Source organism: Choristoneura fumiferana, chromosome 12 (assembly GCF_025370935.1).
Source record: "Choristoneura fumiferana chromosome 12, NRCan_CFum_1, whole genome shotgun sequence".
In the NCBI taxonomy this organism is placed as follows: Eukaryota; Metazoa; Arthropoda; class Insecta; order Lepidoptera; family Tortricidae; genus Choristoneura; species Choristoneura fumiferana.
In genome coordinates this window covers 12,350,561-12,372,455 of record NC_133483.1, presented here as the reverse complement: position 1 = coordinate 12,372,455, position 21,895 = coordinate 12,350,561, and the positions used below count along the sequence as shown (strand labels likewise).

Here is a 21,895-nt window from a genome sequence, read left to right as displayed (position 1 = left end):
AACGGGTTTACTTTGTTACGGTGCTCGTTTTCCCAAAATGGTTGAGAATGTTAAAGTGACTTCATTTGAAACTTTTAATCTTACCATCGACCAGTGAGATTACTATTGTAGCCCTCGCGGTGTTGCTGTTTGGTTTCTCTGCAGTGATCACGAAAACTAATTGCTGATTGTTTGCTATGACAGCTGGCGGTATAGCGCCCGATGTTGTGAGCGTGACCGAGTTGCCTTGAACCACGAGCGTGAACCATTGTGCGTGTTCTGTAGAAATGCCACATTACAGTGAAAACAAATTAAGTTTTTTCATTTGAAAAATTATTACTACATACAGCCCTCATAAATTACACGTACCTCCGTCTAAAGCAAACTGAACGTTTTGATCGTAGCCTTCGTCGAGCGAGATTGCGGTTTCAAACACGAGACCGCCTGCTTCGCTGAACTGCCCAGTGTAGTAGGGCGCGCTGAAAACGAGTTCCTCTAGGGCGACATCGTCTTCTCGTACGACTTCAAACACTACAGCCGTAACCGCTGGTATCGCACCCGGACTTGTCGCTCGTAGTTCGAGCAGCACTATGCGGTTTGCGGGTATGGATTGCTCAGGAATAGCGGCTTGCAGTACGATACTAACTGATGATCCTTGTTGCACGATGTTGAAGTAGTTTGACAGATCTGAAATTGTTTCCTCGAGTTTAAAGCCGCTCGGTTGAAAATAAAGCGCTAAGGCACAATAAGATATTTTCATACCTCCGTGTAATGTAAATATAACAGCAGTTGTGTATCCCTCATTCAAGACGATTGGTTCTATAGTTGCAGCATTATTTTCGATTATGCCGAGGTAGCTTGCTCGTTCAAAGCCAAGTACCGCAGCGTCAGTTAAATCTGTAAAACGGGTTTACTTTGTTACGGTGCTCGTTTTTCCAAAATGGTTGAGAATGTCAAAGTTACTTCATTTGAAACTTTTAATCTTACCATCGACCAGTGAGATTACTATTGTAGCCCTCGCGGTGTTGCTGTTTGGTTTATCTGCAGTGATCACGAAAACTAATTGCTGATTGTTTGCTATGACAGCTGGCGGTATAGCGCCCGATGTTGTGAGCGTGACCGAGTTGCCTTGAACCACGAGCGTGAACCATTGTGCGTGTTCTGTAGAAATGCCACATTACAGTGAAAACAAATTAAGTTTTTTCATTTGAAAAATTATTACTACATACAGCCCTCATAAATTACACGTACCTCCGTCTAAAGCAAACTGAACGTTTTGATCGTAGCCTTCGTCGAGCGAGATTGCGGTTTCAAACACGAGACCGCCTGCTTCGCTGAACTGCCCAGTGTAGTAGGGCGCGCTGAAAACGAGTTCCTCTAGGGCGACATCGTCTTCTCGTACGACTTCAAACACTACAGCCGTAACCGCTGGTATCGCACCCGGACTTGTCGCTCGTAGTTCGAGCAGCACTATGCGGTTTGCGGGTATGGATTGCTCAGGAATAGCGGCTTGCAGTACGATACTAACTGATGATCCTTGTTGCACGATGTTGAAGTAGTTTGACAGATCTGAAATTGTTTCCTCGAGTTTAAAGCCGCTCGGTTGAAAATAAAGCGCTAAGGCACAATAAGATATTTTCATACCTCCGTGTAATGTAAATATAACAGCAGTTGTGTATCCCTCATTCAAGACGATTGGTTCTATAGTTGCAGCGTTATTTTCGATTATGCCGAGGTAGCTTGCTCGTTCAAAGCTAAGTACCGCAGCGTCAGTTAAATCTGTAAAACGGGATTACTTTGTTACGGTGATCGTTTTTCCAAAATGGTTGAGAATGTCAAAATGACTTCATTTGAAACTTTTAATCTTACCATCGACCAGTGAGATTATTATTGTAGCTCTCGCGGTGTTGCTGTTTGGTTTATCTGCAGTGATCACGAAAACTAATTGCTGATTGTTTGCTATGACGGCTGGCGGTATAGCGCCCGATGTTGTGAGCGTGACCGAGTTGCCTTGAACCACGAGCGTGAACCATTGTGCGTGTTCTGTGGAAATGCCACATTACAGTGAAAACAAATTAAGTTTTGTCATTTGAAAAATTATTAATATATACAGCCCTCATAAATTACACGTACCTCCGTCTAAAACAAACTGAACGTTTTGATCGTAGCCTTCGTCGAGCGAGATTGCGGTTTCAAACACGAGACCGCCTGCTTCGCTGAACTGCCCAGTGTAGTAGGGCGCGCTGAAAACGAGTTCCTCTAGGGCGACATCGTCTTCTCGTACGACTTCAAACACTACAGCCGTAACCGCTGGTATTGCACCCGGACTTGTCGCTCGTAGTTCGAGCAGCACTATGCGGTTTGCGGGTATGGATTGCTCAGGAATAGCGGCTTGCAGTACGATACTAACTGATGAACCTTGTTGCACGATGTTAAAATAGTTTGACAAATCTGAAATCGTTTTACTGTATAAATAATTATGGCTGTAAAAAAATTAAGAAAGACGCTTTAATGTCAACTACCTACTGTGTCATTATCTGACCATAGAAAAGAAATATCTTGTTGAAAATACACCCTAAGATAATTTTTATAAGCCCAATTCGGTTTTTTATAGCTCTGATTATGAAGCGGGAGGGCCCGGGTTCGATCCCCGGTCGAGGCTGTCATTTGTATGAATAATAAAAATATTTGGTCTCGGGTCCTAATATTGTCTGTTAAACTACTCGTGATTGCCAAGCTTTGTGTCAATATAACAACAAAAAATAGACTTCAAAACCCTCACGAGCGAATTAGCAGAATACCATAGGAAGTGTTAATTTAAGTTATGATTTGAATGTAATTTGTAAGCCATACGATAAATAAATAAATAGTAACAAAAAATAACCTAACCATAATAATTTAATTTTTAATACAAGCTTTTTTTACTGACTGTAATTTTTGGTGACGGTACTTGCATTGTCACCCAAACTACATTTGCATACCAAATTTTAAATGAATGCTATATAACCGTTGAAGAGTTCCGTCCTGCGTAGACGATCCTGGACTACTTGGATTTCTTTACTAGATTATTATATTGTCACGCAATTTACATAAGTATTCCAAATTTCAAGTCAATCTGACTACTGGAAGTTTGTCAAATTAGTTAAATCTGTTTGAAAGATTCCGTTTCATTTATAGACACTTAGCAGCATGCAAGAGAAGCTGAAAGGAGTTAAAAACCGTTCGGTTGAATATGGAGTGCTTTAGTACAAAAATATATTTGCTTACCTCCGTGTAGTGTAAACATGACTGCTGTCGTGTATCCCTCGTTCAGAACCATTTGCTCTATAGTCGCAACATTATTATCAATCGTGCCTAAGTAACTGGCTTGCTCAAAACCAAGAACTACCGTGTCAGTAAAATCTGTAAAAGATCACTCCTGAGTTTAGTTACCCTCCTGGATCCGGCGTCAAATGTTTAATGCAAGAATTTTAAACTTAATGACAATCATGAAAAGTTGACATTTGATTGGACATTGTGTGCGAAATTTTACCAAATTTAAATATTTTTGTTGTTTCATACCTATTAAGTATTTTTGTTTTGACCCAGAACGTCCATTTAATCTTACCTGATAAGTTTATAATAATAGCAGCTTCTCCTGGTATACTGCCTGGTTTGTTGGCCAGAACAGAGAACACTAAGTGGTTAATATTTTCTAGTTGCTGCAAACTTCCATCTCTTGTGGACAGCGTCAAACTATTCGGTTCTGTTTGTGTTAAAATGAACCACTCAGAACTGTCTAAAAGATCATAACATTGTATTATTCATGCCGAACAAGATAAAGTAGTCAAATAAATTTCGGTATTTCGGTGGCTTACTCACCTCCTTGGAGTGCAAACTGAACAGTTTCATCGTAGCCCTGAATCAGTCTGAGCGTGTGCTCAAATATCAGTCCACTTTGCTCTGAGTATTCGCCACTGTAGTAAGCCTGTTCAAAAACTGGCGAAATGATTTGTGGCTCTTGATCTATTCGTAAAATCAGAGTTGTGTATCCTCTTACAGCATCTGCTTTCGATGCCGAAATTTCAAATATTAAAAATTCATTATTTGATATGACTTCAGCAGGTATGTTTCTTACAAGTTCAATGTGAATTATGTTCAACTGTCGAGATATCGAGAAGTATTCGGAGTGATCTTAAAAAATATAAATAGATCATTTTATTAGGTATCCCAGTAAAATAAAATAAAAGTTATGGTTCTTTGCGGAGGTTCATTTTATGGTTATTTTGTAAAAAAGTGTTAAACTTACTTCCTGACATCGTAAGCTCGATGTTATCAGTAATTTCATTAACCAACAAAATTGTGGGGACTTGCAAATCAGATTCGCTCACACGTCCTTCGTAGTGACTCTGATCAAAACGTAGCACTTCTTGTTCCAATATAACTGGTGAAACAAATGTAAAATTTGAAATATCTTTATTTTTTATTCGTTAAAATTTACATTTTTATCTAATCTACTTAAACATATTTAATACCCAATAATCAGCTCGAGAACTGAAAGTGGATAAAATTTGACCTGATGGATTTTACTTTAAACCAACTAACAAATAAAATTGTAAGTTGAACATAACTTTGTAAATTAAACTATTACTTTATCATTAAGATAATCTGAAATCACCTCAGCACTACCTACGTAAATGTTAAAAATATATAGAATACGGAAGAATAAAACATTCATTGCTATAAAGGATTAGTTTGTTGTTACCTTTGGGTAAATCAATTGAAATAGCAGATTCTCCATTAATTGTGTTAGGTTTGGATGCAATCACAGTAAATAACAGCTGGTGGTAGGTGTCTACAACATCCTGTGGGACGTTGGAAGAGGTGACCAAAGTGACAGAGTTTCCGTTAGAAACCAATGTAAACCATTCTGAAGACTCTGAAATAGTAAAATAAATAAATACGATGAGCAATAATATTATCAGAACTGGCGTAAAACCGGAAAATATTTATCTACACATGACGATATTCTGGTGGTCCTGAATTGAATATGGTCCTGCCTGACCATACGAACTTTTTTAAATCGCCTTCAAAGAGTGAGAAGGTAGTTGGAATTGGTATGAAGTGTAAAGCCCAATAGGCAGTAATAATATGCAGGGAGAAAGGCTAGGCTTTCCTACTACGGCTGCCACATATTGCGATGGGAAGAGGAGCATAATAAATAAGCAAAGGCTCATGTTTGAGGCACTGACTTTTTGGCGTTCCGTTATCGTACAAAGCAGACAGACAGATAGACGGATGAACATTTTATTTTTGTAACATCTAAATCATAATTAATAATAATATAATTAGGCGCTCTAACCCGTCTGATTTATTGTCAGTGGACACAGGCCCACGAGTAGGTATTTTAGCCATTATTCGGGCAGCGTAATATAAAGTGGCATTTTTCTTGTAGGTATAAAATTAAGTTTAAAGTACTAAATACCTCCTTCTAACGAAAAGGTGACCGTTTCGTCGTATCCCTGCAAGAGAGATATTGTTTCTTCGAATCGTAAGATATTTTCCGCCGTGTATATTCCAGTATAGAATGCTTGATTAAACACCGGTATTATTGGAGTCTCTTCTTCCACCAAATCTATAATTATGCTAGCTGAGACAGGCACTGCCCTATCCCTACGTGCTTCTAATTCCAATATAAGGAATTTGTTATTTTCGAGGACTTCAGCAGATAGTTCACTGGACAGTGATAAATAGATAACATTATTCTCAATTGTTGGTGTAAATAACGAGGAATAATCTGTAAATAAAACTTTTCATGAGAATGTGTACTTTTAACTGCAGACTTTATTTAAATTAAAAATGATAGTTCGGTTTCAGAAATGTTAATGACCAATTATAACCTAAGCTTTGTCGCATCCCGTTGGAATTTTGTACTTTCCTGGGAATAAAAGCATTTAATAACCAGGGATAGGTTTATTTGCTTCAAGGTAAGTATTTCAGACATATTTTCTATACTTAGGATGTAGATCACGATTATCTTTAATGATCACCCAAAATTTTATCACATCTACTAGCGTTATGGTTTTAGTTAGACTGAATACGTTGTGGGTGAATAGCGTTTCGTGTCCAATGGTAGCATAAGTGTAAAGGTAATCGCAGTCTACATTCTATAGAACGATATACATTCTATATTGATGACCGGAAGACCAAGAGGTTATAGAACCTGACTACGAAGCTTGAGATCCCGGGTTCGATTTCCGGCCGGGGCAGATATTTGTATGAATAATAAGAATGTTTGTTCTCGGGTCTTGGATGTTAAATATGTATTTAAGTATATATTTATCTAATATAAGTATGTTTATCCGTTGCCTAGCATCTATAGTACAAGCTTTGCTTATTTTGGGACTAGGTCAATTAGTGTAGTGTCCCATGATATTTATTTATTTATAAAAAGTTGTATGCGTAGCTTTCCAATTGTAAAATATTTTTTTAATTGACTTAGAAGTTCTTGACCTGTTGGAAATTAAGATGTCAAAATATTGATTAGACCTACTAGGCCTACTATTACTTATAATTATTGATACAAGTGCACATACCTCCAGTAAGGTGGAAGCTGGTGCCCGGTGCGAACCCAGATTCAAGAACAATATTTTCCAATGACATAATATTCTTTTCCACACTACCGATATAAGTATGTCTACCAAACTGCAATAGTGCAGGTTCGGTTAAATCTGAAAAATAAAATTTTTCTATTATAGAATGCCGCTATTATTTATGAAGTTACCGCATTCTAATAGACAAACAGAATGAATGCTAGTAGATTTATTGAAAAAAATGTTAAAATTTATCGTTAAAAATTATGCTCATTTAATCAACTCTTATGTTTTTAATCCTTTCTAATGTTTTTATTTGTGTACACACACCTTGAGAGAATCGTACAAATATTGCTGCGTTAGCGCCCACTGTCAGCGGTTTGTCTGCAAATATGTTGAACACGAAGGACTTTTCACTAAATATCAAATCTTCCGGTATAGCAGTCAGGACAGTCAAAGTCACACTGTTTGCATTCTGAATAATTTGGAAGTATTGTGAGTTTTCTGAAAATGACAAATAACTAGTTGATAATCAGGTTTTAATGCGTTTTTGTGTACAAGGTGTTCTAAAATTACTTAAGTACTTTGTTCGATGCTCATTGTATATAGAGTCAAAGTCACGTCTACAATTACATTTACAATTAGGGATTACATCGACTACATTTTGAATCAAATATTCCGATTAAAACTATTACAGGGGTGTACAGCCAAGCTAACTCAATCATATGCTGAAATAATTCAGCATAATTTATTAAAGCAATCAGTATCATGATTCAGGTAATTGTTATGCATGTTTAAATTAACTGATGAAGATAATACGTTACCTCCTTCAATTCTGAAAGACACGCTGCTATCGTATCCTTGCGCGAGGTTCATATTTCCTATGTCAATATCTAATGATCCTAAGTAATTTCCGTAATAAATAGCTTGGCTAAACACTGGCGTCGTTACGTCATCTTTTATTATTTCAAGCAACACAGCAGTAGAAGTCGGTAGAGCATTCAGTCCATCCGCGGTGACAGTAAACATTAGGAAATTGTTTTCTGAAATAACCTCTTGGGGAAGCTGCGTCGGTGGATTTATTGTCACTTGATTTTGCACGCTCGATACACTGAAAAAGCTCGAGTAATCTGGAACACAGCCAAGAATAGATTTAAGTAAAGGATATCATTTTCGCACAGGGGTGACAAAATATGGAGTTTTATGATTTTTGTAATAAAAATAATAGCTTTATGCGGGTCATGCATGTCATTTCTGTGGCCACAAATACACTGGGAAATACTTTGTGAGAAATTAATTACAAATATTAAATAATGTAGGTTAACAAAAATACTTACCACCAGAAAGTGTAAAAGTAACGTCGTCGCCGTAGCCAACACTTAAAGTTATTATTTCAAGTGTTAATATGTTGTCTTGTAGAGATCCCCGGTAAGAAGGAGCCTCAAATCCCAATTCCCTAGCTGAAAACGGTTAGCCCAGAAACGAAAAGAAAAAAACACTGAAGAAGAAATTCATACAAAATAAGTTGGTGAAAAAAAAAACATGAAGTAAAATGCATAATCAAAATTGTGGTTTTCGTTCCTCGTTGATATACTGTATTCAGATATAATCAAATTAATTTAGCTTATTTGAATTTACGGTGTACAACCGCCAATAAACTTAACTGATCATTCGTATCAATAATCACTTTATAAGGTTGCACCTCATCCCTCTGCAGGATAGTCTTTCTTTCAGAATAAGAGGGCTTGGGCCGTAACTCCCAGGCGTGCCCAGTGTGGGAACTTCACATACACTATTGAATTTCTGCACAGGTGTATACAGGTTTCTCACTATTCTTTCCTCTTCAGTAAAGCTAAATTTCACGTGTAATTTCGCACATAAATAAATACCGGAAAACTCAGAGATTAAAGGCCAAACCACCGGGCTGCCATAGCTTTCATGCCCAAGAATTCACATAGTGATTAGTAAGAGTGTTGGCGACTTTAGAGGGCAGGATTTAGACAGTCAATCTATCTTGAAATCTTAGCCAACACTATGTTAGCTTAGCTGATATCCTCGGATCAGTTATATCGTGACATAAATAATTCTAAGGTTCATTTAGCTTGAGTCGTTGAGAGCCCCCAATACGCTCGCGTCCCCATACTTACCAAAAGTAGTTTCGTTCTAATTTACAAGCAGCACTACAGACCAAAACGCAACTTTGCAACTATAATGGGAGCAACCATTACGATGATGCTTATAATTAGTTTTGGTTAAAATAAAATGTAACTAAAAAAAAAACAAAAACGAATTGCGATTTCTCATACAAAACTTAAAATTACGTGATTTTATTCTGTTAATTTGAATATGAACGAAATTGCTCCCATTATAGTCGCAAAGTTTTATTTTGTTTCAATGTGTTGTTTGTAAATTAGAACGAACTACTTTTGTACGAAAATGCGATCAGCGGCGAGCGTACAGTACGATTACTTGAAGTTAACACTTGACAGATGGGCGTGCCTTCAGTCAATTTTCTACTTTGAGGTCATACAAATAAAATAGTTTTTACATAATCTGTAAAGGTGGGTAGCGGTATACTAAAAATGGCTTTATTTGTATGTCGTCAAAGTTGAAAACTGACTGAAGGCACGCCCATCTGTCAAGTGCTAACTCCAAGTAATCGTACTGTACTGGCGACTCTTATACCAATGCATGAAGTTTCATTACTAATCTAGTAAATGTTTTTCCATCGTATTTTGTCGGATATGTTCGTGTTTATCTTGCTTTCTCAATCAGCTTCAGTAAACTTCAGTGCGCTAGTTGAGAGAGCAAGATAAATACGCACTTTTCCGACAAAATACGATGACAAAACGTTATTTACTACATCTCCACATTGTCTAAGTCCTGTCTGCTTTGATTAAAGATCTACACATTCTTTCGACAATGTTTGAACATTAAGTTCTATTCATGTCGTTTTACAAAATAATACGTAGTAAAAAATTTAGCCATTTGTATTAGGAACAAAATGCCTGTATAAACAAACGCGTGCCAGAGTGGAACAATTTTATAACAAAAAATTGACGATCTTTAGTAGGTATAAGAAATGTCAACATGATATTTGCAGTAAGAAGGTTCCACCCTGGCGTACATTTTAATTTCTTCGACTATACGTGGCAGTTTACAATGTGGATTTTGTTTAAAATCACTTACTTAATCTATGTTAATTTAGTATTCTGACTTACCTTCAGGTAAAGCGATCGAGACCACGGTGCTAGCGCCAACCGTACGCGGTTTAGTAGCCACGATGGTGAAGAGAAGGCGCTGCTCGCTCCAAATGTTGGATGGAAGACCTCCGTCAACCACCCGCAATGTCGAAGAGGCTCCGTTCCGTACCAATTCGAAGTAATCTTCATGTTCTGAAATTTACGATATCGTACTTTGCGGAGGTCCATATCAATGAACTAAAATAATTTCCTTGCTCACCCGCGAACTTACGATAGCTAAGCTTATGCAAAATATGCGTGTTCATGCAGTTCCTCCACCTCCACACTGTAAGAACTCACACAAATCACACAAACCCACCTATCACCATCACCACACTACACAAAGTAGGGTGTAGGTGTAGGTGGGTTTGTGTGATTTGTGTGTGTTCTTACAGTGTGGAGGTGGAGGAACTGCATGAACACGCATATTTTGCATAAGGGTGAGCAAGGTGTACGATATCGTAGCTTTAGTCCGTGTTGCCATTGTGACCAAAAGACTTGTTCGCTTGTTGTTATTAATATTGCATTTGAATCCCGAAAAACTCAGAGGTGCGAGTTCGGGGTTGAGCCCACGATCCTCTGCTTGACAGGCTTATAGGTCAAACCACTAAACTACCATGGGTTTAAAAAATATCAATTTAATAATACTATACTTATAAAAATCTTACCGCCAGAAAAGGTTACTTGGACGGTGTCATCATATCCTTGGGTCAGTACGAGCGGCTCTAACGTTAACCCAGTAGTGTTATCGTACGTTCCAGAGTATAAGGATCTTCCAAACAATGGTGTTTCAATATCATCCTTTATTATCTCTAACGTAACTATTGTTGTAGCAGCGCTATAGTCAGTGGAGGCCGTCACCCTTAAGTTTATAAAATTATTTGCTTCAATGATGCTGGCATTTAATGGTGTCATGGACAACGTTATTATATTTCCAGCAGTCGTGGCAGTAAAAAAGGGAGAGTAGTCTGTAAAATATAACAGAAAAATTACGGCAGAGTTCATATCCAGAAACAAAACAAAAGAACAAGTAAGAAAAAACGAAATAAAAACCAAACTGCTTAATTTTTTCTCAAAATAGAAGCTAAAAGAAAAACTAGTCTGTTGAATTCCGGCTAGCGGTTTAGGCTTCAAAGGGTGTCAAAGAAATATATATGATAGGTACATACATAGATACGCTCGAAAAGCATACTTCGGGTAATAGGGTAAAATCAGCATTTTTTTAAAGTGTGGTCCTTTGTGAAGACGATACGTTACGTTTTAGATAATTTAAATTTTAAATTAAAAAAAAATTGTACCTTCTACAGTGACGGTTAAAGTGGAGTCTTGGTATCCATGACTTAGAATTAACTGTGTTAATTGTAGGGTGTTGTCCACGATTTCTCCCTCGTAATGTGCTTGTTCAAATTCCAAGTTTTCCACTGAAATTATTATTTAGAAAATAGGGTAAGTAGTTAAAATTTCTTCACTGAATCAGAATGCTAAAGAATACTAAACGATAGAGTGTCAAATCCCAATTGCCTAGCTGAAAACGAATAGCCGGCTATCTAGAGAAAAACACTAAAGAAAGAGTTCACGAAAAAAAAGGTTGGTGAAAATTAGAAAGAAAAACATGAAGTAAAATGTATAATTGTGGTTTTCGTTCCTTGTTAAATGGACTGCGTTATGCAATAACGACCTAAGCGACAAAATCGAAGAAAAAAGTTATGAATGCAGGTCGATTCTAAGCATGAGAAACTATGTACTCGACTATTTTCCGTTACAAAAATGATTTCTACTGCCTTATTATAAAGGGTAGAATCAAGCGACACATCAAAATTTGTATGAACCTAAGCAAACATTCGTTATGTTGAAAAGAATCATGCGACAAAGTTACTTTTACAAAATAAATAAACAGACATTTATAATCTCAATAACGAATGAAGCGCCCAAAAGTTGTCGATAATTCTTTTGGTTTTACCGTTCTCGTTATTTTAAAAACGCAATATCGAATTAACATGGACATTAGACATTACTTTCGTCTTGTCCATGTTCATTTTCAGGCCAACTCAGTTAGATATTACTGCAACACCCTTACTGGGTTGTACTAATGTAACATGTATGTACTGTGAAAATTCATTAAATAAATAAATAAATGAGGTCAGCGAGCATACTGAGGTCCTCCATGGTCTCAGCCATGACTACAATATCGTCGGCGAACCGAAAGTGAGTGAAGTACTCGCCATTAATGTTGATGCCTCGTCCTTTCAAGTCCAGAACCTTAAAAGCATCCTCCAATGCAGCGATCTACAGTTTCGGAGAGATCGCATCTCCTTGTCTAACTCCCCGCTGCAGAGGAATAGCTGATTTTCGTATTGGGCCCTTGGCAAAAGTTATTCAGTATGATCGTCTTTATCGCTTTTTCATATTTCTGGCCACCAATTAAAAATCACTGTGTATATTTATTTTTGGCTTAAAACCAAGCCATATTGACGCTTTTTACAAAATTTGTCGGAAGGAGATTTTTGAGTTTACAGATCATACATTTAACAGTATTTATTTGACTTACATTAAAAAAGTGTATTGAAATATTTGGATATAATCTTATTCTGTTTTATATTCCACCTTAAACAAAAAGCATTAAAGAATTAAGCGACAATTCTGTCGTATAGTACGTTATTACTAAATAAATTAGCCTGATCATAGATTTAGTGCTATAAAGAATTAAGCGGAAAAACGTAAATAATTTAAAAACATAAATACATATCGCAATTTTATTTTAACTTGTAATTATTATGTACGCTTCTACAACTGTACAGTTCAACTGTACTGTAAAAATTGTACTTTTAACTCAAAAAATGCACTTACAGCAACTGATTTAAATTTAAAATTTTACAAACTCATTTTCTCGGTTTCAACTCATTGTCGCTTGATCGCTTATTGCATAACGCTGTCCAAATGATAGTGAAAGCTTAATAATAACAATATTAATAAACTTATTTATTTGGACTTTTTGCATATACATATTATACAGTATATATTTTATGAATTTCACACTGCTTTGGCTTGTCTGCAATGCTGTGTAATTATTTCATTAAATAAATAAATATTACACATTCCCAAAACGTCAAAAATATCTATACACCTTTATGTCACTAACCATAAGGTCGATGTCTACATAGGTATATCTAATGCTATAGCAGTATAGATATTTATGCTCTCGGCTGTACAGTCGCTAACTATCTTAACTTACCATTCGTTTAAATAGTTTCAAGATTTTTCATAACTATTTGTTTCGAAAGTGTCGGCGACTATATAGTAGAAGGCAGGATTTGGACAGTCAAGCTGATAACCGATATCTGGTACCATAATAACTCCGAAGTCGTATTAGGTATAATTTGGCTGAGTCATTAAACCACTGTATTAACTTTCATTAAATTGTCTAAAACCTGTCTGCTTTGATTGAAGATCTACAAATTCTTACCACGTATCAACGTTTCAACTTTTCACATGTATATAAGAAATGTCATTATGACATTTGCAGTGAAAAGATTCGACCCTTGTGCGTGATTCAGTTTCTATTCTATGTCTATGCAGAGCAGTTCACAACATGGATTTAGTATAAAGCCATTTTTATTTAATCTATGTTTAGTATTCTAACTCACGCTCAGGTAAAGCGATGGAGACCACGGTGCTAGCGCCAACCGTACGCGGCTTTGTAGCCACAATGGTGAGGAGAAGGCGCTGCTCGCTCCAAATGTTGGATGGAAGGCCTCCGCCAACCACCCGCAATGTCGAAGAGGCCCCGTTTCGTACCAATTCGAAGTAATCTTCATGTTCTGAAATTTATCATATCGTATCGTATAACTTTACTCTGTGTCGTCATTCTGGTCCACGTTTTATTGTCTTAAGTCATAAATATACAAAGTAAATTTATATTTATTATAAGATAACAGATAACACTAACCGTATCTCAGTATTATATTGTTTAGCCATCGTTGATTTAATTTTTCAACTTCTGATAAGATCTGAGAATGCGGACACCGATGGATGAGGAATATTTACGCTCAGAGACTTTATTCGAGAAAATATCGTTACGTTACCTAACAGGATATCAATTGGTTGCTCAAAATAAGTACTATCCATGAAAATTCTTACCTCCAGAAAAGGTTACTTGAACGGTGTCATCATATCCTTGCGTCAGTAAGAGCGGCTCTAACGTTAACCCAGTAGTGTTATCGTACATTCCAGAGTATAAGGATCTTCCAAACAATGGTGTTTCAATGTCATCCTTTATTATCTCTAACGTAACTATAGTTGTAGCAGCGCTATAGTCAGTAGAGGCCGTCACCCTTAAGTTTATAAAATTATTTGCTTCAATGATGCTGGCATTTAATGGTGTCATGGACAACGTTATTATATTTCCAGCAGTCGCGGCAGTAAAAAAGGAAGGGTAGTCTGCAAAACATAATTAAAAAATTGACGACAGAGTTTATCTTTAGTCACAACAAAAGAACAAGTCAAGGAAAAGCGCGGTTTATTTTTTTAAAGGCCTGTCAGTCTTGGAGAAGACAATATACTTTCCGTTTTAGATGTTTTAATTCTAAGAGTCTTCAATTTTTGTTACCTTCCACTGTGATGGTTAAAGTAGAGTCTTGGTATCCTTGCCTTAGAATTAACTGTGTTAATTGTAGAGCGTTGTCCACAATTTCTCCCTCGTAATGTGGTCGTTCAAATTCCAGGTTCTGCGCTGCAATTAACATTGAGAAAATAGTTGAAGCTTGAGTATTGTACATGAATGTTAAAGGTTAATCACGTTAAAGTACAATACGAGTTGACAATGTCATAAATATTAGTTAAAATATGGGTATTCTAAGTAATAATAATATAATTTTGCAGTACCTTATTGAATTTGCAGAAACTGATTAATTGAACTATAATAAATATTTTGGCACAAAAACACATAGAAAACACCAGAATAAAATAAATAAGTAAGGCAGAAAATCGAACCCAAGTCTTCGATATTATACAGAAAAGGGTAAAATTATGAAAAAAATGGAAATTAATGGAAAAACTAGTTCTAGTTTCATCTTTCCTAGTGTCACCCAGTGTTTATGGGCAATTTGACCTACTTCTAGTAACAGTATCGGATTGACTTGAAATTTATAGGTAGTATGGCTATAGATTGGCGATATCAATTTTTAACTTTATTTTTTTTTGTTATTTGTGTAGTAAGTGTAAATGGAAATATTGGAAGGGGAGACCAAGGAGACATTCCATGATCAGATCGGGGATGCCCTAAAGAAAGGTCGAGTCAAGAGTACCCGAAATCGACGAGCATGTATGGGAAGACTAATGAGTGTTGACGAAGCAAAACATGTTTGTCAGGATCGTAGCAGATGGAAACAAATAGTCTCTGCCTACCCCTTGGTTGGGAAAGAAGCGTAATTGTATGTATATTTTTATGGCTAAGTTCAATTAACTAAACTCAGGATAACGCTAACCTTCTGGCAATTGCACAATAATTGCAGACGATGCTCCACTTGTATACTCTCGGATAGCGTTTACAATTAGATGTATCTGCCCCTGACGAAGACTTGCACTTGGCATGGGATTCGTCACGACCAGCGACACTTCGTTGCCGTTGACAACGATATCAAAGTGATCTTCTGCATAATCTGTCGAGAAACAAAAACAGTAAAAGATTAAGATTTAAACGAAGTATGTGGATACGAGTAAACCCAATTCATGAACATTCTAATTATAATTAACTTTTCAATAAACAAGAGAAAAGCATGGTTTCTTTAATAGTATTATAACTAAATAATTAAATGGCCAGAAGTAACTTTTAAACAATATAAAATATTTGTAGTTTTCTGTAACTCGTGACTTACCTAATTAGAAAACTACACACTGATACTGTAAACTTCTGGCGTCAAACTAACTATAACCTGTTTCAAATGTCTCTAAAAGGAATTCTTTATAACGCGCTAAAATTATTAACGTTTAGTATCGGTTTGTTAATAAAAATGTTATTTTACCTCCTTCCAAACTGAACTGCACCTGGCTATCGTATCCTTGTTGTAATGATATGGTCTGTTCTAGAGTCACTTGGTTGTTTTCGTTGTAAGTGGCTGTGTACAGCGGTTGCGAAAACATTGGTTCCTCGGGTAAGACAAACTCGGGACTGCCTCGTATAGTCACAGTTGTGTAAGTTGTTATAGGCGGATCCCCAGTCTCATCCATATCCTAAAATAGAAAAAATACTAGGTCTAACTAATATTATGAATGTTTGCAACTCCTTCACGCTAAAACGGTTGGACAGATTTGGATGAAATTTGATATTTAGGTAGATAGAAATTTGAAAAAACGCATAGGCTACTTTTTGTCCCGATATTCTTACGGGATCAGGGTAAAATCTAAAACTTTCAACCGCTTGGATTAAGAGACATGCCGTTTGGCAGGAGTGTTATTTATGCAATTTCCGTTCAACTGCTAGACCTTATGGTTTAAGCAGGCGAAGCCGCGAGTAAAAGCTAGTAAAAAAATAAATAAAATATCAGGGGAATTACAGAAAGCTGTGCTGGCTTTATTGAAGATTCCTTAGTTTTATCGGTTTCATACAACGAAACTGCTTCCAATACAGTGAAGAGTTTATTGATTTGCTCTTAAAACTACTCCAAACCATGGTAGAGCTTTTATTCTGTTTTAAATAGTGTTATCGTTATAAATACATGAAAGAAATATGTAATACTCGTAGTAATTGTAAATTTTCAGCAATTATACTGCTTTTGTGTTTTTTTAACCCCCGACGCAAACGGTTTACCCCATTGTCTGTAGCATCATATTATTTCCTTGTGGTGATCCTTAGCTATGGTTTATTAGAATCGGGTTACTATTTTTTGAAATGTCAAGGTCGAACTTTTCTAATTTCTATTAATTCTTTTATTTAACCTGTTTTTTTCTTCGCAGTAATGGTAAGATATTAATTAGCTTTGAAAAACTTACCGTAGCACTTATTCTCAAAACAAGCGGCCCTGGTATTGATCTTAAAAACGTTGTTGTTCTCAATGTAGCTTTATATTCTTTGTCTACGGTGGATGACGCCTCATCATATCCAATTTCAAAATAAGGATTGTCCTCGATTCCGAAATTGATTGCATAATTTGTAAGATCAACATCACGAACAATTATTTGTCTGACGCAGTCGGTAATGGGGAATCCAGGTGCCACTGGTGTCGCTATTGTGAAATCGTATGTTGTGGCCAGTGATGCCGCAGAACCCTCAGTTTTCCACAACGGGTTGTTATTGTTGTTATCGTTTATGTTTATTTGGAAATTCTGAAATATGAACGAATAACATAAATAAAACATAATTTGGAAGGCAGCGATAAAAAATAGTTTTCAGTTGATTTGGAGACAGATTTTTCTTTTAAACATTAGGTTAGATTAGATTTATTCCCTGATGAAAAAATACATTATGGTAATTTACAATACATTGTCAGCCAAAATAAAATTAGAATTAAATTTAAAAATAATAACAACAACAATTAAGGGTAAAAACATGGACAAAAAGTTAAAATTAGGTAAAATTACTGGTGTGACAAATTTAATAAATTGGAACGATTAATCAAATAAATAATTAGAATGTCAAGACGATAAATTCTATACTAATATATATATTAGATTATAAATGCGAAAGTGTGTGTTTGTATGTATGTTTGTCCGTCTTTCATGTCGAAACGGAGCGACGGATCGACGTGATTTTTGGCATAGAGATAGTTTATGGGACAGAGAGTGACATAGGCTACTTTTTATCCCGAAAAAATGCACAGTTCCCGAGGGAAGAGCGCGCGATAACCGAATTCTACGCGGGCGAAACCGCGGGCAAAAGCTAGTTAAATATAAAATAAAAAATTAGTCCACAACAACAGGACAAAATATGTCAATGATTAAAACAATGAAAAATATAAAGTCACAGAATGTGGATTGTCAAATTACAATTAAATATACTTAAAAAGAATAATAACAAATAAAATATAAAACAAAATGGTACTTAATGGTACAGACAAAATAATCATCAGTCAATTAATAAATTTTCATTTCTCTGCTCTCTTTTACTGAGTATGCAGTGATTTGTCTAAAAGAAGTTTCTTGTGTCGACGTCCAATTGACACATCCGAACATTCACTTTTTAAATTAAGGCAGCAAAATATCGGCTAAGAGAATATACCATCCCGTATATTTAGTGCATTTAGTAAATGAGTTAGGCAGTGAACTCTCAGTTAGGTGCAAACTTAACATTTTTTACAAATCAAGTTTCTCTTATGAACGCCCTTCTCGTGTATACACAGGGGCGTTTTAAAAGTCATTCGGTATTAGTATAATATTATGGTGACTGCCAAGGGTCATTATTAAAAAGAAATTCACTCGAAACAATGACAACGCTAATGCGTTAACTGCACACCTCTGTGTAGATAATTGGTAAAGATTAACTTTAGATTGTTCGATGTTTCTTATTATTTTGTATTCTGCTTTTCCTAGTAACGCTGGAGTTGATTCGTCATTAACCTTGCTATAGAATTCATTTAATATGACAGTCGACCCTCATAATGAAGTGGAGATAAATAGAAAAAAAATGTTACTTACAAGAGGCAAAGTATTGGTGCCGTCAGCGCAATTGAATGTTACGGCAAAGTAGAGTCCTTGCGCCATCTCATTTTCTTCGTAAAGTCTGTACGCGTCGTTTGTTTGTATAACAAACATCGAATTTGCAATTGATAAAGACACGTAGGGGCCTCCATTAAGGTCATCGTAATATGCTACACTAAATCCTAAAAAAGACATTTATATATGTATAATAATATTACACTTAAACTAGTTTTCTAATGTCGTTCAGAACTCTAAACAAAAGATCAGTTTTCTTTTTTATTTGAATCTTCAGGAAAACGAAGAAAACCGACGATCCCGAGTGATATTACATTCGGGTTGTACTGTATGTGTATCTATTTATACACTAACGAGTATGTATAGAATGGTAGTTGTTAAAAATTCAAAATTAAGGGTATTGTAACATTAAAAAATTATGTACCTATCCATCTAATAAAATGCTAAAGTACTTCTGTCTGTCTGTCTGTTAGTTACCTCTTCATCCGTTTAGATGAAATTTAATATGTAAGTAGTTTGACATGCATGACCAGGGTATAGCATAGTTTTTCGCGCGATAAACCAATTCTTCGCAGACGCAGTCGCAGGCAAGAGCTAGTAATTAATATTTTTTTTCTAGAAAAAGAAATAGACCACGAAAGTTTGCTAATATGTCAGGAAGGCAAAAATTATAATTGTACTAAGAAGAACAAATCTCAAAAAACTACCACGCTATCACAATCACACCTTGACTTGAAGTTGACTGGTAGAGATCCCTTAAATGGATAAGTTTGCCTTTGTACATATATCTGTTTGCTACTTATTTATTTTGTACAATAAAGAGTTTTCATACATACATTGTATACACCTCCCACTTACCTTGAATATTCTGAATACTGCGTTCTAAGATTAAACCCTCATGATAGTCCTCAATATCAGCAGTAATCGGAAGTTGCCAAATACTGACGCCTTCCATGGAACAATCTGCAATGTGACATAGAACTTAGAATAATCTGCCCTATATACGGTTTCATTAAAACCTGCTTTAGATTTTCACCAATAGTTCTATATATTATATTTTGTTTTTATTAGCGGTGCGTTTGTTCAAACGAAATTTAAGATTTTTCGATTTTTACGAATGCAAAAGCGATCGAGATTTTTGGCAGGTTGGACAGAACACTTGGCATGTACAGCCAGGTGACGCGGGTTCTAATCTTGTCCGGCACACCCAAAATATTCCTTAAAAAAAAACATATTTAAGCAATTAGCGTAGTTAAGTCTTTATACAAAGTATCAATGTCATGGTTCTATCAAAGCTGAAAATTCTCCCGAAAAAAAACAAAGGCTTATTTTTATATTGAACTAAGTGTAAATAAAAGTAAGATATTTAAGTGAAAATAGAATTTAAATGTTTTAAGCCGCAAAATTGATATATTGATAGTGAGCTTGCCTTCGGAATCCAAAAGGTTAATGGTTACTTGACCTGAAATGTATATTTCAGAATCAAACTATTACTATTTTTTGTATTTTTTTTTAATTTTATACCTGCTGTAGTTTTTAAGTATTTTATTTTGAAAAAATGACTGTCAAGTTTCTTGCGGCGCATTCTTCTTGGCAATGATGGTCTTTCAAAGCGCTGGTAGTTTAAAAAATGACGTGTAAAAGTGCCCATTGCGGCCTATTTCCTGAATAAATGATTTTAATTTAAATTTGAATTTGATATTTAACATTATTTATTATTTAGTTGAGCTTCTTTAACGGCTGATAAAATCCCTATTATTATGATGCTTAGAAAAAATATCTAATAGAAATGGTATTTCAATAGCACAAGATGGCTTTTGGTTGTTCTTAATCCACTTATTCTGTGTTTTTTAAATTGAAAACCTTAAATCAATTAGATGAGATTGTAATGATTAAGAAAATATTTTTCACTTCTTATGCTCGTGAAGTTTGTGTTTGTGATGAATCTAGGCGACATAAAATGACTTTTTCACCTCAACATCTCAAACAGGTTTTGCTATTAAAAATCAGTAAGCAAAATCGCATTTTGCCCACTCCGTGATACAAAGTAACTTTTTAATTATTATTTTTTAAATGCTGAGGACAGTGCTGGGTCCACTCACTGAATTCCAAATATTTGAACATGAAAAAAGCGAAAGATGGGATCAAAAGGTAGTACATATTATAGTATCGCATAGAACATTTACGTTACGAGAACACTGTTTTTCTGGGGTTTATACTACTCGTTTTGTAAATGATGATTCATGCAAATGAAAGCTGTTGTACATAATACTATGTAAATCATAAACTCCTCCTGAATCCGGCAAGTTTAATTTAGGATACGTGGGTGCATCCTGTTTTTGGATATTAAACGAAAAAACATATTCTGAGTAGATATTTAAATAAATTTAAGGTTTATACTTACTACTGGTAACTCCGGATGCTAAAAAGCATATAATGATTAATGAATACACCGTAAATCCCATTTTGTTGGTGTTCCACTACATTATTTTGAAATCACTTTGCCTAAAAATACAAATATTTATTATTATTGTTGAAGTGTATATCATATACATAAATATGAATTAAAAACCAATATTCTACCTTTTCTTCATTTGTGGCACTTGACACTTATATTAGGATACAGTAAAAGGAGTACTATATTTAAAATAAAATATGCACAAACTAATAACTACTCTTTTAATTTATTGCACAACATCAACACCCTATCGACTTGACTCAATACGTCAATTTGTATAAAAATGTACATACAACTAACTTCATGTAAGATAATGATTATTATCTATCGATTCATATCATTTAAGAGGAAATAGAGTGATAATACCGTGATAACATACCAAAAGCGACAAATGCGCCAATTAGCATTTGTTTTTGATATATACGTATTGTGTGAAATCGTGCATACGTGTCTTATCGGATAATGCTAAAGACCACATTACTTACCACATTAAAAATACATTAAGCATGACTACATTATTTACATTCTAATGCTCTTTGAACGCGGAACATTTTATTTTTGATAACATGACTCCAGAAATAGTACAAAACTGTTCCTATTTAGATATAGAGAAACTAAATATTAAAAAATATGCAATTTGTGATCGTTACTACTTACTACAAGGGTTATACCTATACGGAATAGGGTAAATCATATTCAATAATTGGCCATATACTAAAAATGAATTCTTTTTATAGATGACCAGAATGCATTTTAGTACAAGGTGGCCAGTTATTGAAGAGTAACCAGTAATTGACACCTAATGCTAAAAATGAACTCTGTTTATACGTGACTAGAATTCATTTTTAGTGTAAGGTTGCCAGTTATTGAACGGTGGCTAGTAACTGAGGACTCTACTATTAGTGATTCATGTCACTAATCGTAGTTTGTAATTTAAAACGCGGTCTTTTGTTTTTTATTTGAGTAAATAAATAATTAAAAAAAATTAAAAGGTCCTT

The 21,895-nt window shown here is 35.3% G+C and overlaps 1 protein-coding gene across 1 annotated transcript in view; it reads right to left on the bottom strand.

Moving 5' to 3' along the window:
- LOC141433359 (uncharacterized) overlaps window positions 1–21,113 on the bottom strand; it is a 42,442-nt gene extending 21,329 nt beyond the window's left edge. The window contains exons 1-31 of the mRNA XM_074095357.1: window positions 21,023–21,113; window positions 20,844–20,944; window positions 19,298–19,402; window positions 18,422–18,606; window positions 16,781–17,113; window positions 15,814–16,021; window positions 15,277–15,450; window positions 14,400–14,522; window positions 13,931–14,230; window positions 13,438–13,611; window positions 11,092–11,214; window positions 10,462–10,761; window positions 9,773–9,946; window positions 7,889–8,011; window positions 7,376–7,681; window positions 6,882–7,055; window positions 6,555–6,689; window positions 5,444–5,755; window positions 4,724–4,897; window positions 4,268–4,402; window positions 3,841–4,152; window positions 3,587–3,757; window positions 3,247–3,381; window positions 2,113–2,430; window positions 1,849–2,022; window positions 1,624–1,758; window positions 1,231–1,548; window positions 967–1,140; window positions 742–876; window positions 349–666; window positions 85–258 (exon numbers count right to left, since the gene is read on the bottom strand). Coding sequence (XP_073951458.1) covers window positions 85–258; window positions 349–666; window positions 742–876; window positions 967–1,140; window positions 1,231–1,548; window positions 1,624–1,758; window positions 1,849–2,022; window positions 2,113–2,430; window positions 3,247–3,381; window positions 3,587–3,757; window positions 3,841–4,152; window positions 4,268–4,402; window positions 4,724–4,897; window positions 5,444–5,755; window positions 6,555–6,689; window positions 6,882–7,055; window positions 7,376–7,681; window positions 7,889–8,011; window positions 9,773–9,946; window positions 10,462–10,761; window positions 11,092–11,214; window positions 13,438–13,611; window positions 13,931–14,230; window positions 14,400–14,522; window positions 15,277–15,450; window positions 15,814–16,021; window positions 16,781–17,113; window positions 18,422–18,606; window positions 19,298–19,402; window positions 20,844–20,904 — 5,983 coding nt within the window. The 5' untranslated portion in view covers window positions 20,905–20,944; window positions 21,023–21,113. The remainder of the gene's footprint in view (window positions 1–84; window positions 259–348; window positions 667–741; window positions 877–966; window positions 1,141–1,230; window positions 1,549–1,623; window positions 1,759–1,848; window positions 2,023–2,112; window positions 2,431–3,246; window positions 3,382–3,586; window positions 3,758–3,840; window positions 4,153–4,267; window positions 4,403–4,723; window positions 4,898–5,443; window positions 5,756–6,554; window positions 6,690–6,881; window positions 7,056–7,375; window positions 7,682–7,888; window positions 8,012–9,772; window positions 9,947–10,461; window positions 10,762–11,091; window positions 11,215–13,437; window positions 13,612–13,930; window positions 14,231–14,399; window positions 14,523–15,276; window positions 15,451–15,813; window positions 16,022–16,780; window positions 17,114–18,421; window positions 18,607–19,297; window positions 19,403–20,843; window positions 20,945–21,022) is intronic.
- Window positions 21,114–21,895: the final 782 nt, after the last annotated feature.